At 46.5% G+C, this 12,570-nt stretch overlaps 1 protein-coding gene across 4 annotated transcripts in view; it reads right to left on the bottom strand.

The window, feature by feature from the left end:
* Positions 1-10,611: 10,611 nt before the first annotated feature.
* Positions 10,612-12,570, bottom strand: part of PRR5 (proline rich 5) — a 93,448-nt gene continuing 91,489 nt past the window's right edge. For all 4 annotated transcript variants that reach the window (XM_074872144.1, XM_074872143.1, XM_074872145.1 and 1 more), the window contains one exon: positions 10,612-11,762. In XM_074872144.1, coding sequence (XP_074728245.1) covers positions 11,212-11,762 — 551 coding nt within the window. In that variant the 3' untranslated portion in view covers positions 10,612-11,211. The remainder of the gene's footprint in view (positions 11,763-12,570) is intronic.

Here is a 12,570-nt window from a genome sequence, read left to right on the forward strand (position 1 = left end):
TGGCAACTGAACAGCACCAAGGCAAGACATTCCACCAAGAGGATCCAGATGACTGGATGACCAGAGATCTCCAATATAAACACAAGCTGTGGCAGGTCAGGTTTGGGGAACCTCCCCCAAAGACCCCAGAGGAGACCCACTGGTGGACCTGAACGCCGATGGTAGAGCTCCCTGCCTTGCAGAGGGTCTGAGGCAGAGGGGCTATGTGTGGTCCAAATCCAAAATGTGGCCCAAAAAATGGAGGGTCATCGAATCTCTCTGTAAAAATGGATCTTTTAGCTACTGAGCTTTAGCAGCCCCGAGGCATTGCCTGTGTCTCAGGTTGCCGGCTCCTGGGCTGAGGTAGAGGGAAGATATCAGCAACTCCAGGCGTTCCAGGGTTAGAGATGTGATGTGCAGGATGGAAGCAAGAGCTATGTGCTCCAGTTCATTAGAAGGGCCTCCCACGTCCCAGGAGATGGCCCTGCTTGTGCTGGGCAACCTGGACTCCGCCTTTCTGTGCTGCCTCTCTGCTCTTTCTTCCTCTCATCAGGGTCTTTCAAAAGAGAAATTAGTTCTCCAAGTTGCCTGGTCTTCTCACCTTCACCGTGAGAGGAGAGACCACAGAAGGGGTGTTCTTCTGTGAAGATGACCATGCTGCAGCTCTTGCCCAGCTCATCCCCAGGGCATGCATGGCTGAGCATGCTGCAGGAACCAGGGCTCAAGGAAATCAAAGGGGCCTAAGGTTGTCGTGTTTCTCAGTCCCCGTCAGCCCACAGATGAAGACACAAGTTAGATCAGAGACTGATTTTCTTGTAGCAAGCTCAGCATGTTACTGCTGTTCTCTCCGAGGGACTCTGGAAAGTGAGAACACAAAAGGCCTTTTATATACAGAGCTGGCTCCTCCGCTCTTAGATGCCGCATTGCTTTCAGATGCATTTATTTGGAGCAATGGTGCAATCCAGTGGACAGTTTGGATAGTAACACAGTAATACTGAACGAGCTCTAATCCACTGCAAACCCAGGAAGCACCTAAAGGGAGCTGTGATACCACTGAGCCTGAGAAGAAGCAGCGATGTCTATCGATGAGCGATCTTATGAGATGCACACTTCTTGATATGAGAGGCTCAGGACTGAGCTGTCGGAATCAATAAATGGGGCGGTTCTTCTTTAGGGGCAGTAGGACCCGTCCTCACAAAACTGTACAACCCTCACTAACATTTTTCTGAGTATTGTTCCACTGTGCATGCTGGCACCAAGCCACCGCTCTGGAGCAGAAAGCGTGTCCCAGAAGAGGACTTGCACCTTGGACCAGAGAAAACCCTACTTCCACCACAGCCCTCCAGTGAGAAAGGCCCCCATCGTCTAGAAAGCACTAGCACTGCCACTGTCAGTATTAAATTAACATTTTAAATATGTTGATTTTCTGAGGGCCAGCACCTGGAGGCAGGAATGTGGATTTATTTGGTCTGTTGCTATAGACCAGGCATTTTGGCCTGGAGAGCACATGGAGAGAGGCAAAGAAGTGGACTTGCAGGATCCTTTCATCCCAATAGGAGATGGTGTAGGCTTGATATCACTGCTCACCCAAGGAATCACAGAGGTGAGGCCATAGAAATCCTGCAGAAATAGACTGTAGAAGATCTTAGTCTGAAGACTGATTGCTACCCAAGCAGTTGTGAGGAAGGATCTGCCCTCCAAGAATTGCCTTTGGACTCCTGCACTGGGAAAACATTGGCTTGTGGCAGTGGATGAGCCAACCTTGCATGGAGTAGCCCTCCTGAAAAGCCTCTGCTGGAAGGGGAAGTGTTTATGCTGAGTAGACTCCTTACTCTGTAGTTTTTACATAAGCTTTGGTCTGGAGAAGAGAGAGGAGGGGGTGTTGCTGGAGGAAACTGTTCACTTTGGACCATATGAGATGAGAAATTGTCTTCTGCAAGCCTGCAGGGCTGCAGCAGGAGTAGCTCCAAGGAGACGCTCAGCTCTGGGTGCATCTCCTTGCCATCTTCACCTCCCTCATCAACAGGCTTCTTGGCCATGCAAAAAGGAGCCCAAGAAACAGATCCTGAACCTCAACAAGATTATTGTAATGTCTGTCTTCATAGCTTGTAGAGTCAACAAGATTGGTCAGAAAGGCAACAGCTGCTAGACTGATGAGGAAAAAGAGAAATTCCAGTGGAAAGGACAAACAGCATAGCCGCTTTGAGTCAGGCCTGTTCACAGTTATCTCTCCCTTCTTAAACAAACAGCCTGGCCACTGGCACACCGCTGAGGGAGCATCTCCATACGTGAAGCCAGTGGTCAGCTTTTGTCAGTGTCTCAATGAGCTAGCTGGCCAGTTTACTGTACAAAAGAAGAAATAAGAACCATGTCATCATCTGTATTAGAAAAGACAGAGAGATAATCCCAGCCAAGAGCAGAAAAGCAGGACTTCAGGTTTGATTTAAAGCATCCTCTGGGGAAAAAAAAAAAAAAACAAGTAAAAAAGCCCACCTACCACACACAGAAATCCCTGAACTCTACTTAACTAGTCAGAAGAAAATATATGATAGTTTCAATAATAAGGGAAAAAAAAAAATCTTTGTACGTATGAGACTGTTTAGCAGTGACTTGGTGCTATATTTGAATACTCCTACAACCTGAACCAAGAGTGATACATCCGCTGTGAGCATTTAAAATGAAGCACTTGAACTGCAGCATTACCAGCCAAGGACGCCCTCCCACACACAGCACTTAATGAACAACTTTTGGAAGATACAAAAGGTAGAATATCAAGTTAGTTCCTCAGCGTGAGCAAATCATTAAGTGATTCTTGCTGACAGAAAGTTGGATTCACTCGCACCTGCGCAGTAACCATGTGCGTGGTCCTTCCAGACTGCACGTGCAAGCAGGAGACATCAACGTGTGGTTTCTTTCCCTGTTAAGTGTGGCATCAGTTTTACTCCATTTCTTCATCATTTGCTAATTGCAGACTGACAGGGCCAGCTTCTGAGCTGCACTGGATGCTTGCAGGCTCCCATTGCAGAAGGTTCCCCGACGCTCCATGGACGAGCCTGGTGGAAGATATCTGGAGAGATCCATCCACTGTTGATGCATCTACAGCCCCTTCCAGGGCTTGACCCGTGCACAACCAATTTCAAAACATTAGAGCTGTTTGTCAATAACCAGCAATTCATCAGTTTATAGGAAGCCAATGAAAAAGAGGAGGCGGGGGACTAGCACCGACACAGATAGGTTTGGCTGTGTCTGGATTGAACGGTAAAACTTCAAATGCCACCTTGGGTCTGGGCACCCAAACGCCATTTGGTGCATGAACAGAGTCCTTGGTGTTCGGCCCAAGGAGGGGAGGAGGGAATTTGGGAAATAACTAATGCCCCAAGCTTGTTTTTCTTGGCAGCGTTCATCATATGCTGGAGAGTGCAGCTGATCGCCTCCGCCCTCGCTGCGCAGAGCAGCAGCTGGGGAGTTGCAGGAATGTTCGTGCAACAAAGCCCTTTCTTCCTCCTCTCAGTCAACATGCCCTGGAAATCTGGAGTTCTCTTCAGAAAGCTTTTACCCACTTGAGCACTGCCTGGTGTGCTGGTGGTACAACGCACTCAACTGCCACCACTCCTCACTGCTGGAGTGGATGACACAAAAAACAGTTAAAAATAATTTTAAAAGCCAATTGTGCCAAAGATTGGGAACATTTGTATGACAAATCAGGATTTAAATTGAACTGGTGAAACAGAAAATGTTTTCCACCCTTACCCTGGCAAATTCTTCCCCTCACAAGCCTTACAAAACTCTCCACTCAGAGCTGTGTACAGCTTTTTTCTTCAGAATAATTTCTGTTCACCCTCCTCCCCCAGGGAGGCTTGAACAAGGTTTAAGAACAGGGATGTTACAAAGCTGCTGGCGCAGATACGGGGCGAGGTTTTAGCTGCATCTGAAGTCAGTTAAGTTTTGCCTTTAAATGGTTTTCCTCTATGGGAAATGCTATGGTTTCTGCTCTAGCACACACAGGCCATTCTGCTTCCAATTTTTAGGTGCAGCGTTTCCATTTCTACCTTTACTACTCTATCTTGCCCTGTAAAGAGATCACCTGGGGATACCCCCAAGAGGTTACCAGCTTCTCCTGAATGTTGTTACCATCCCAGAGGGCTGCATACGCATGGGGTTTAAGAATGAAGTGGCTTTAATAAGACACAACAAATGGAGTATTTAGGAAAGAGACATTGTACTAGAGAACTGGAGAGCACAAGTACCATACCTATATTTTAAAATAAGCCCGAGGGTATGATCCAAACACTTACAAACTAGCAACCTTTACGTCTGTATATGGAAAAAACAGTTGGAGTGATCATGAAGAACATTATGATCTCAATTTTCCACAAAACTACTGCAAGTGTGAAGATTAATTTTCATCTTTGGAAATCAAGCCTAATGCCTTTCAGTTTTTTGATGGGAAGAGATGGATGAAGGGTGAAGCAGGGATATTTGCTCCTGGGGGTTACTGAGTATATTCAGGACAGAACATGAGGAATTTCAGAGGGACATAAACTACTTAGAATAATGGGCAGTAAGTAACACGGACTGAAGGAAGAAAAAAACCACTCAAAGCTCACAGAGTATTAAAGAGGTAACATCAGCTAAAGAAACAGAGACTGGTGTCGTTGGAAACACGTCAGTGAAGATTGCTGCCGAGGAGGAAAGCCAAACAAGGCATGTAGGTAGATAGGCAACAGATCATAAATAAGAATTAATTAGCATGTACAGACCTAAATCAGTGATGCAGCTACGCGGAAAGAATATGATGGCAACGATGTTACATACACAAAAGTTAGGGTTGCATTGCTGATTTACATTCAATCGTTCTCTGATACACTGCCTCTTCTCCTCTTGTTGTGCGTGCGTTATCATGAAACCTTCACGCAACAGACAATCCTTCAGGCAAAAGACAGATAAGAAATTATCCCCTTTTCTGAAGGGGTATAGAGCTATTAAGTGACTTAAATCTATGCAAAAAGCCTGTAAAGGACATGGAATTAAGCCAGCCCATTATCTGAGTTCCAGCCCAGCAATCTGATCCCAAGACTAATCTTCATTGTAAAGACAACAACAGTGCCCTAAGAATTCCCTCCAAATCCTGATTTCCAAACCCAGAGCTCAGAGGGCTGGGATTTATAAAGGGAATGCATTTTGAAATCTAGCTAAAACTCTGCCTAAGACTAACTATTTGCTTTCGGAAGGGAAAAAAATAGTTCATCCTAAAATAATGAGGAAATAAATATATTCTGGAAGAGTTAGCAATCTTAAAGTGAAAATGCTGATGTGGACCCTCAGTAATAGAAGCGTAGCCTCCGATACCTCCTTTTACAAAGGCAGCTCATGAATACTGAACTTCTGGCAGGTTTGTCAGCCCGCAGTTCCACGGCTGTTCACACCCTCAGTTTCTCCTTCCCTCCCTCCTCTGGCTTTGGCAGAGCGTCCTGGCAGTTCCTCTCCTAGGTAGGCAATCCTGCTGTAGGCAGGCAAGCAGCCAATTTGCTAATCCAATTATGCAACACGAGACCTGAGGGGTGCATCATTTGTGAAAGAATAGGCTATTTTCCTTATTTAATTACTAGCCAAGTTACCTGCCTGAAGAATATTAAAATGTCAGTGTAATTATGACCTTGAGATAGTGGGTCAAAGTGAACTCCTTTCTGCTGATCACCCCAAAAAGTGGCTTCTGAGGGCAATACAGAGGAGTAAGCAGCAACTTGAAGCCAGGTAGGGGATTTCAGGGAGATGACAGCCTAATTCTGAGTCTGATGAAACCAGTCGAGTTTAACCATTGATTTTGACAGAGCAATGAGGCCAGCACACAGCATCAAGGAGAGTTCGTGTCTGCTTGTCTGCAGTATCCTGGAACCACACAAAACATTTGAACCACTTCCTAGGACTTCTCTCAATAGTTTGGGGAGTTCAATCATTTGATATAGTCTCCACCCCTCAGAGATTCCTTAATCTGCTGGAAACAGGCTGGAGCTGAGGTCCTCCAGGCCCTATGGAGGGACTAGGAGCCAGCTTGGATGACCCCAGCAGCTGCTCCCTGGAGCTCTTCTCCGCATCACCCTCCTGCGAAGGGTGAGCTGGCAACTAAGCTGCACCAGCCCAAAACCCATCAGGTGCTCTGTGGCTTTCTGAAGCCTGCTGCTAGTTAATCAAACTCCAACCCAAGTAGCTCTAACCCGAGTGGGATTTTAGGAGGCACAATAGCGCAGCTGCTTTCTTGGCACCTTCCACCCTGTGCCCAGCTCGAGGTGCTCTTCCAGCCCCAGGCACCATCTCCTCCTTCGCAGGAGAAGAACACTCAAGGAACCTGCAAACCACAGAGCACAGCAATCTGCTGCTGTTACTATCACACCACGTGAAGAGAAAGGGCTGTCAGAAGGCTCTTCAAGGCAAAATGTATTTATTCCCCTTTTCAAAGTGTATTTTTTCCTTTGTGGAAAAGTGCAAATGACTTCCATTGTAAACCAAGCATTTTATTCTCCTGGAGAGCACGGCGGCAAGGATTTGTGTACTATTAAAAAGGCTGCATGTGTGATTTGCAGCACTGCCAGCTCGATTGATATCTGAGTTTCTGCTCCCCGCCTCCAAATTTTGGTACTTAGAGAAAAGTTCTGGAATGACAGTCACACCTCTGCAGAACAGAGCTTGAAACAGCATTAAGAGCTTTCTGACATCTCTATTTCCAAGATGTTTTTACAGCATATTATCCTAATAAAGCTCTGGTTAGAGATGTAGGGACAGTCCCTTTAGACAGGTGTATTTTCATATACTCACATGTCTGTATGGTGGTCCTAGAAGAAGGTGGCCCACAGCTCTTCTGTCACCACAGCTTAGTGGTTCAGATGGCATCAGCAATTTGTTTTAGTCAAAAGCACTATCAAAACCAGCTTGCCAGGAGCTAATTGAATAATGGAAAGTCATTTTCCCCATTTCTACAAAAAAACCCCTCTATTTAGGCAGCATTATTTGCAGCCAATTCTTCTGCTACTTCCAGTTGCACTCCAGGGAGCTGGATTACTTCTCCCGAGCTCAGCAGCTGTTCATTAGGTTCATCTCCCAGTTCCTTTCACTTGCATTAATGTTCACCCTGCAGTGCCAGATGACAGGAGCTTTAAGTGCTACCTGTTGCTCTGTATTATCCCTCGTAGGGTTCTGGAACCTGTCCCAACCAGGGAAAGAGCAGAGACCTTTTGATTTTTGGGTTAGGATACAAAATGCCACAGCTTATCGGAAGAAAGGAAGGGTGGAGAGGAACATCTGGCATACGGGGAATGCCCCCTTGGGACAAAGCTTAAGTATCACTGGTGCACTGGGACACTGCCACGTAGCAGCATTTGAAAGCTGAAAGCCATCACTTCATAAATATATTTTAGCAAGAACCTGCACTATTCTTGATACACATTCTTCTTTTGTAATCACTCCATGACTTGTCTCTAAAACCACATCCCTGACTCCTCTGCATTGGGATTATTAGTAGAAGGATCACAAATTGGGGTAGTCTCACATCTGTGCAGTGTTTAAAGTCACTGAACACTGGGCTTTGATTGCCTGCAACTACAAACCAGACCTGCACAGAGGCTCAACGCACAGAGCTCGAGTGCAGCTCTGCCTACATCTTCCTCCAGAGTCCACAGTGCCCCCAGCCACGTCACTTCTCGAGGAACGAGTTGATGAGAAACGTCATCTCTGAGGACAACAGAGAGAGATGGTGGCTTTCATAGTGAACTTGCTACATCACCACACCCAGTTTTTCAGCTTATGGTCATATCTGCCTGCATATTTTAACATAAACTTGAAGGAGAGACAAAATGCCACCCTGTCACCATTGCAGTAGGGAACTTAACTCTGACTTCAGATTTTCAGGCTCTTCGTAGCAAGCCTGCTGAGTTTATAATGTTTTCTTTAATTAAAAAGTAGCCCTGAAACTGCAGCTTGAACCCCTGGAGTCAGAATACATCTGCTCCTTCTGTAGTCATTACCCCAGCAGAAGAGCTTTAGCGCAGCAGACAAAACACTTTTGTAAATACAGTTGCTAGCAGAGGCAAGTTTAGTTCAGCAAGCTCTAAACCACAACAGCAGCAGAGCTCTTCCTGTTCCATTACAGTATCACCAGGTTTACTTACCTTAGTTGAAGTCAGTTGAGATACTCCTCATCCTAAAGAGGCTCAATATAAGTCTTTTTTCAGCTCAGCAGATCATCCCAACACCTAACAACAAGCAGTGAATCCCCCCAGGGCTGAACCCAACTTCCTTAAATACTCATCAACCCTATCACAGCTGGTAATCACAGTTTTGGGGTCAGGGTGGAGCAGGGCAGGGCTGGGTTTTGCTTTGCTTTGCTTTTCTGCCCTTCTCCAACACAGCCCAGGTGAACAGGCCTCCGTCTGTATCTTCTAAAGAGTCTACATGCTAAGCCTACGTTAGCTCTTCCTGCTGCTAGAGCTTTGACCTTAAAGAGCCCGCTTTAAGAGTAAGAGTTAGAAATGTAAAGGCTGGACTGGAAGTGCTGGGCTGCGATGCCACAAGGACACTCCAGGACAGCTGGTTCCCCACGCAGCATGTGGAAAGGTGACGTGTCCAAGAACAGGCTGGTACAACAGGTGCCAGGCTGCCTCCCCCGGCCAAGAGAAAACACTGAAGATGAGACTGTCTCCTAAATCCTGCTTCTCTTTGAGGTTTTCCGAGGTGGCTGTGAGGAATACTCCTGTCTTGAACCCTAAACAACCTTTTAAAGCAGCCAGAAGAGGATTTTCATTCACTAGCTTCATGCGTGCAAGGTGGGAGAGGTTAGTTCCTCACCAGCATACCAGGGGATTCAAGGTCTCCTGTCACAGGGGAGGGGATGAACCTCACCAAAGCTCAGGTGGGAAGGGTCCTAGCAGTTCCCTTTCTCCTTTCAGCTGAAACTCTCCTTAAATATTCCCCAGTAATTAAGTAAGCTTATGACTCTTACCACATTTAATGTTCTTTAAAGAAGGTGTGCAGAGGCCTTGATCCACTTTATTTTTTTAATTTTCTTGTAGGGATTTGAATCTTTCTTCTCCTCCCTGCACTTAGAACAAGGCTGTGGATACTCTTTTTCTCCAACCTAAAATTCAGGAACGAGGGTAGAGGCTGAGGGCACCAGCACAGGAGCTTGTAACACTTTAGGACACTTGGAAATGACTGGCTCCAAGTTCAGCAAGACCTCCTCTCTCCAGTGGTTTGCACAGGGCTAAACGTGGCACCCAACGTGCCTTGAGACCGTGGGCTCATCGTGGCCCCCCAGATAGGGGAGGGTGTTTAAACACCTGTTGGTAGCACCAACCAGTTGGCAGGAACCTGATCAACCTCAGAGGTGAGGAAGCTGCCAGCACGCTCAGCCCCATCAGGAGCGAAGTACTCCTTTGCACATCCAGAGGGCTAGTTAGGTGCCTGCATCCCAAGTTGTTTATTGGATCTCAAAGATCCTCCCAGGCACTGGAGCTGCTCTCGCTGAGGGTACGTTCTGCTGCTTTTCTGCACTTGGTGCTAAGTCCCTCCGCACTGGTTCTGCCCCACAGCGGATGGTCCCATCCAGGCATGTTCCCCAGCTGTTAAGTTTCAGACTGTTGGGACATCAAAGCAATTATTTATTATCTCTGTGTGAAAGAAACTTTTATGTATGACCTAACTTCAGTGCCTACCTGTAGGGGAGCCTGCACAGCTGAACACGCCCAACACAAATAAGCAAAACAGACACCAAACCCCCTGCCTCATTTATGGGGCTCCTTCCTCCACTGGCTTCTGAAGTTCTCAAATCTTGGTGCTACAGGGAGTCTGCACATCCATCCGGAAGCTGAAATCTCCAGCAGTGAAGCAGGGCAGTAGCAAAAGACTGAGCTTACACCTTCCAAAAGATCAAGCACTGAGGCCAAAGGAAATTAAGGATCAGAAGTGGGGCCTTGAGCCTAGAAATGTAATCAAAACCTGGGGAGTTTGGCAAATGTTGGGGTCAGCAGTGCAAGTGCAGAGCGAAGCTGGAGAGTCCTTGAACACCTGAGCTAAGTGCCAGATGTGCCAGGCCGAAGCGACGACCAGTCTCTGCCGAGCAGCTCAGGAGGTACCGACTGACTCTCTCCTCCAGGGAGTGGAGTGACCTGAAGTAGCTCCTTCTTCACTGCAAAACCATCTGATCAAAAATCTGTCGTGCATCAGGATTTCTACTTCACCTCAGCATCTGTAAAACCACTCTCACACCACCATGTTACTGCGAGGGAGAATCAAGGAGCTGGGAGGGCTCAGGACGAGAAGAGCTGCAAGGTTCACACTCCCCAAATATCAATACATAACTGACAGCATATGCATTATTGTACTTCTTCAAGAATATAAATATATAATGAGGATTTCCACCGAGAGGCCATATCTTTATTTATTTAGGAAACAAGTAATAACTTGAATTCTACTGGGATCTCTCCACACAATGGATGCTCCAGGAGTTGACAGCACTCAGATTTCCTGGAAGTGCCACGTTCAGAGCAAATTAACACGGCCTTAAAGGCCAGTTTCAAGACAACTCTCCCACAGACACAAGGTACTGGCTGTGAAACAGAACATGAGACATGAGGCATTGCGTGACATCAGGCAGCACATTTCTGTTTATTTGCCTTTCTTCAAGAACTCTAACTCACTATTAGGCAAAGGAGTGCATACAAGCTGTACAAGAAAAAGATTAAAAGAGACTTCTTTATCACTTTATTCTGTGGCACAAAGGCCCACAGCCTCTGGGGTTTTTTGGTTTTTTTTAAAAGGGTATGTTTTTGCTCTGGCTGAGGTGTTACAGTTCAAGAACGACCTGCCGTCTACAGGAAATCTCTTGAGAAAATTAAAAGTGAACACAGCTATTTGCTAGGCTGTTTTACTGAACAAACACTGCCAGCTGCACTAATAGCATTTTACCAGACACTTGTCAGCTTGTGTAACCCCTAAGTTTATAAAGACAAGAGGAAATCTGACTGCAGAGCAACGGGGACAGGGAGAAGTGGCCGGAGTTCCTTCCCCCTCGCAGCAGATTCCCGCCTGCTGTAAACTCGTGTTTGTGCACTTCAGTACAGCTGGGATGACTTACAGCAGAGGTTCTGACCCAGACAGAGAGAGCTCGCCCACAGTCCGACTCAACGCGTTAGTAGCTTTCATATATAATATTAAAACCCAAGGTTTGTCTCCCAGTGTCCTTCACATGATGCTCTGTCTGTTGACATCCACATTGTACGCGGATGAATTGGAACAGCCTCGGCCAAAATCAATAAAAATGCCTTCAGAATCGGAGTCAATCGACTCCAAAATCTGATCTACTATGTTCTCAGGGCTGGAAGAGGGAACTGGTATCAAGGAAGGGTCCCTGTCCAGCTCAAAAGACCTGTGTGGGTCGTCCATGGAGTGGAAGAGTCCTTTCTGTGGCTCCGCGGTGCCAAGTTTGCTAGAGCACTGCACCGACCCAGCGCTGGGCCTCTCTTGCTCTCCCGACAGCGAGCTCTTCGTGGCTGTCATGGAGCTCTTGGAACCGTTGTCCATGATAGTGGTGAGGTTGGAGTAGCCCTGGAGCTCCAGGCAGGAGGTCATCTCCGAAACAGAGTGCCTTCGGATGCCCGTTCCGTTGGCAGCCATGCCCTCTGTTTCATACTCGGCCACTGGCGTCAGCAGAGGATTGTTGTAGCTTTTCGATCGCACCACGGGGTTCTTGGCGAGGATGTCACCCGATTTCGAACGCCTGAAGAACCGCTTCTCTGTAAGCAAAGAAAGATCCAGAGTAATATCTCCTATTTTCTTGGTACTAATAATTATGAGTGTTCAAATGAAAAGTCGAGGCCTGAATATTCACGAGCTTTTCTTGAATGACAGAAACTTTTATAAAAGAATACATTTTGCTGGTTTTGTAGATCCATAGGCTACAGGTTTCCCAGATTTCTTTCAATTTCTTTTAGATTTTCTTTAGATTTCTTTTTCTTTGAAGACCCCAAACTTACCTTTGCAAACAATAGCCAAGATTCCCTTATATTCGTACAACTTCAGCAGATGGAGTAAAGCAGTAAATATTGTGGGAGACCTGATATACAACTGCAAAGACTTTCTTTAGACGAGAACAGAAAGTGCAATTCTGTTCTTGTTCAGGCTATAAAGGTCATCTCTGATTTCCAGTCGTTGAAATTTAACTTTTCCACCCACCCTGGGAAAATCAAGTTTCTTCAGATTTGGGGCACAAGGATTAAGGCAGGCAGTCTTACTAATAATTGTGGAAAAATTTAGATTCAAAGCGTCGTTCAGAGACCACACAAGGCAAGAGCACTGAGAGTGTTTGGAAACATTGACTGGTCGAGGGCAGCACCCAGAGCAACCTTTTTGGGGAACAAACCTGCACTCCATCCGGCAGTGATTGTTTGAATGCTGCTGTTAACCAAGGGGGCTCTTTCCAAAGAATGAGCAGCAGGTGGCAGCAAGTCAGCACGGAGATCCTCCACCAGTGGGTTAGGGCTGGAGTGCTCTCCAGCAGCTCCATCTTTTGACCATCGTGCCAACTTTTTGCAGACCCCAGTG

This window comes from Strix uralensis, chromosome 5 (genome assembly GCF_047716275.1).
Source record: "Strix uralensis isolate ZFMK-TIS-50842 chromosome 5, bStrUra1, whole genome shotgun sequence".
In the NCBI taxonomy this organism is placed as follows: Eukaryota; Metazoa; Chordata; class Aves; order Strigiformes; family Strigidae; genus Strix; species Strix uralensis.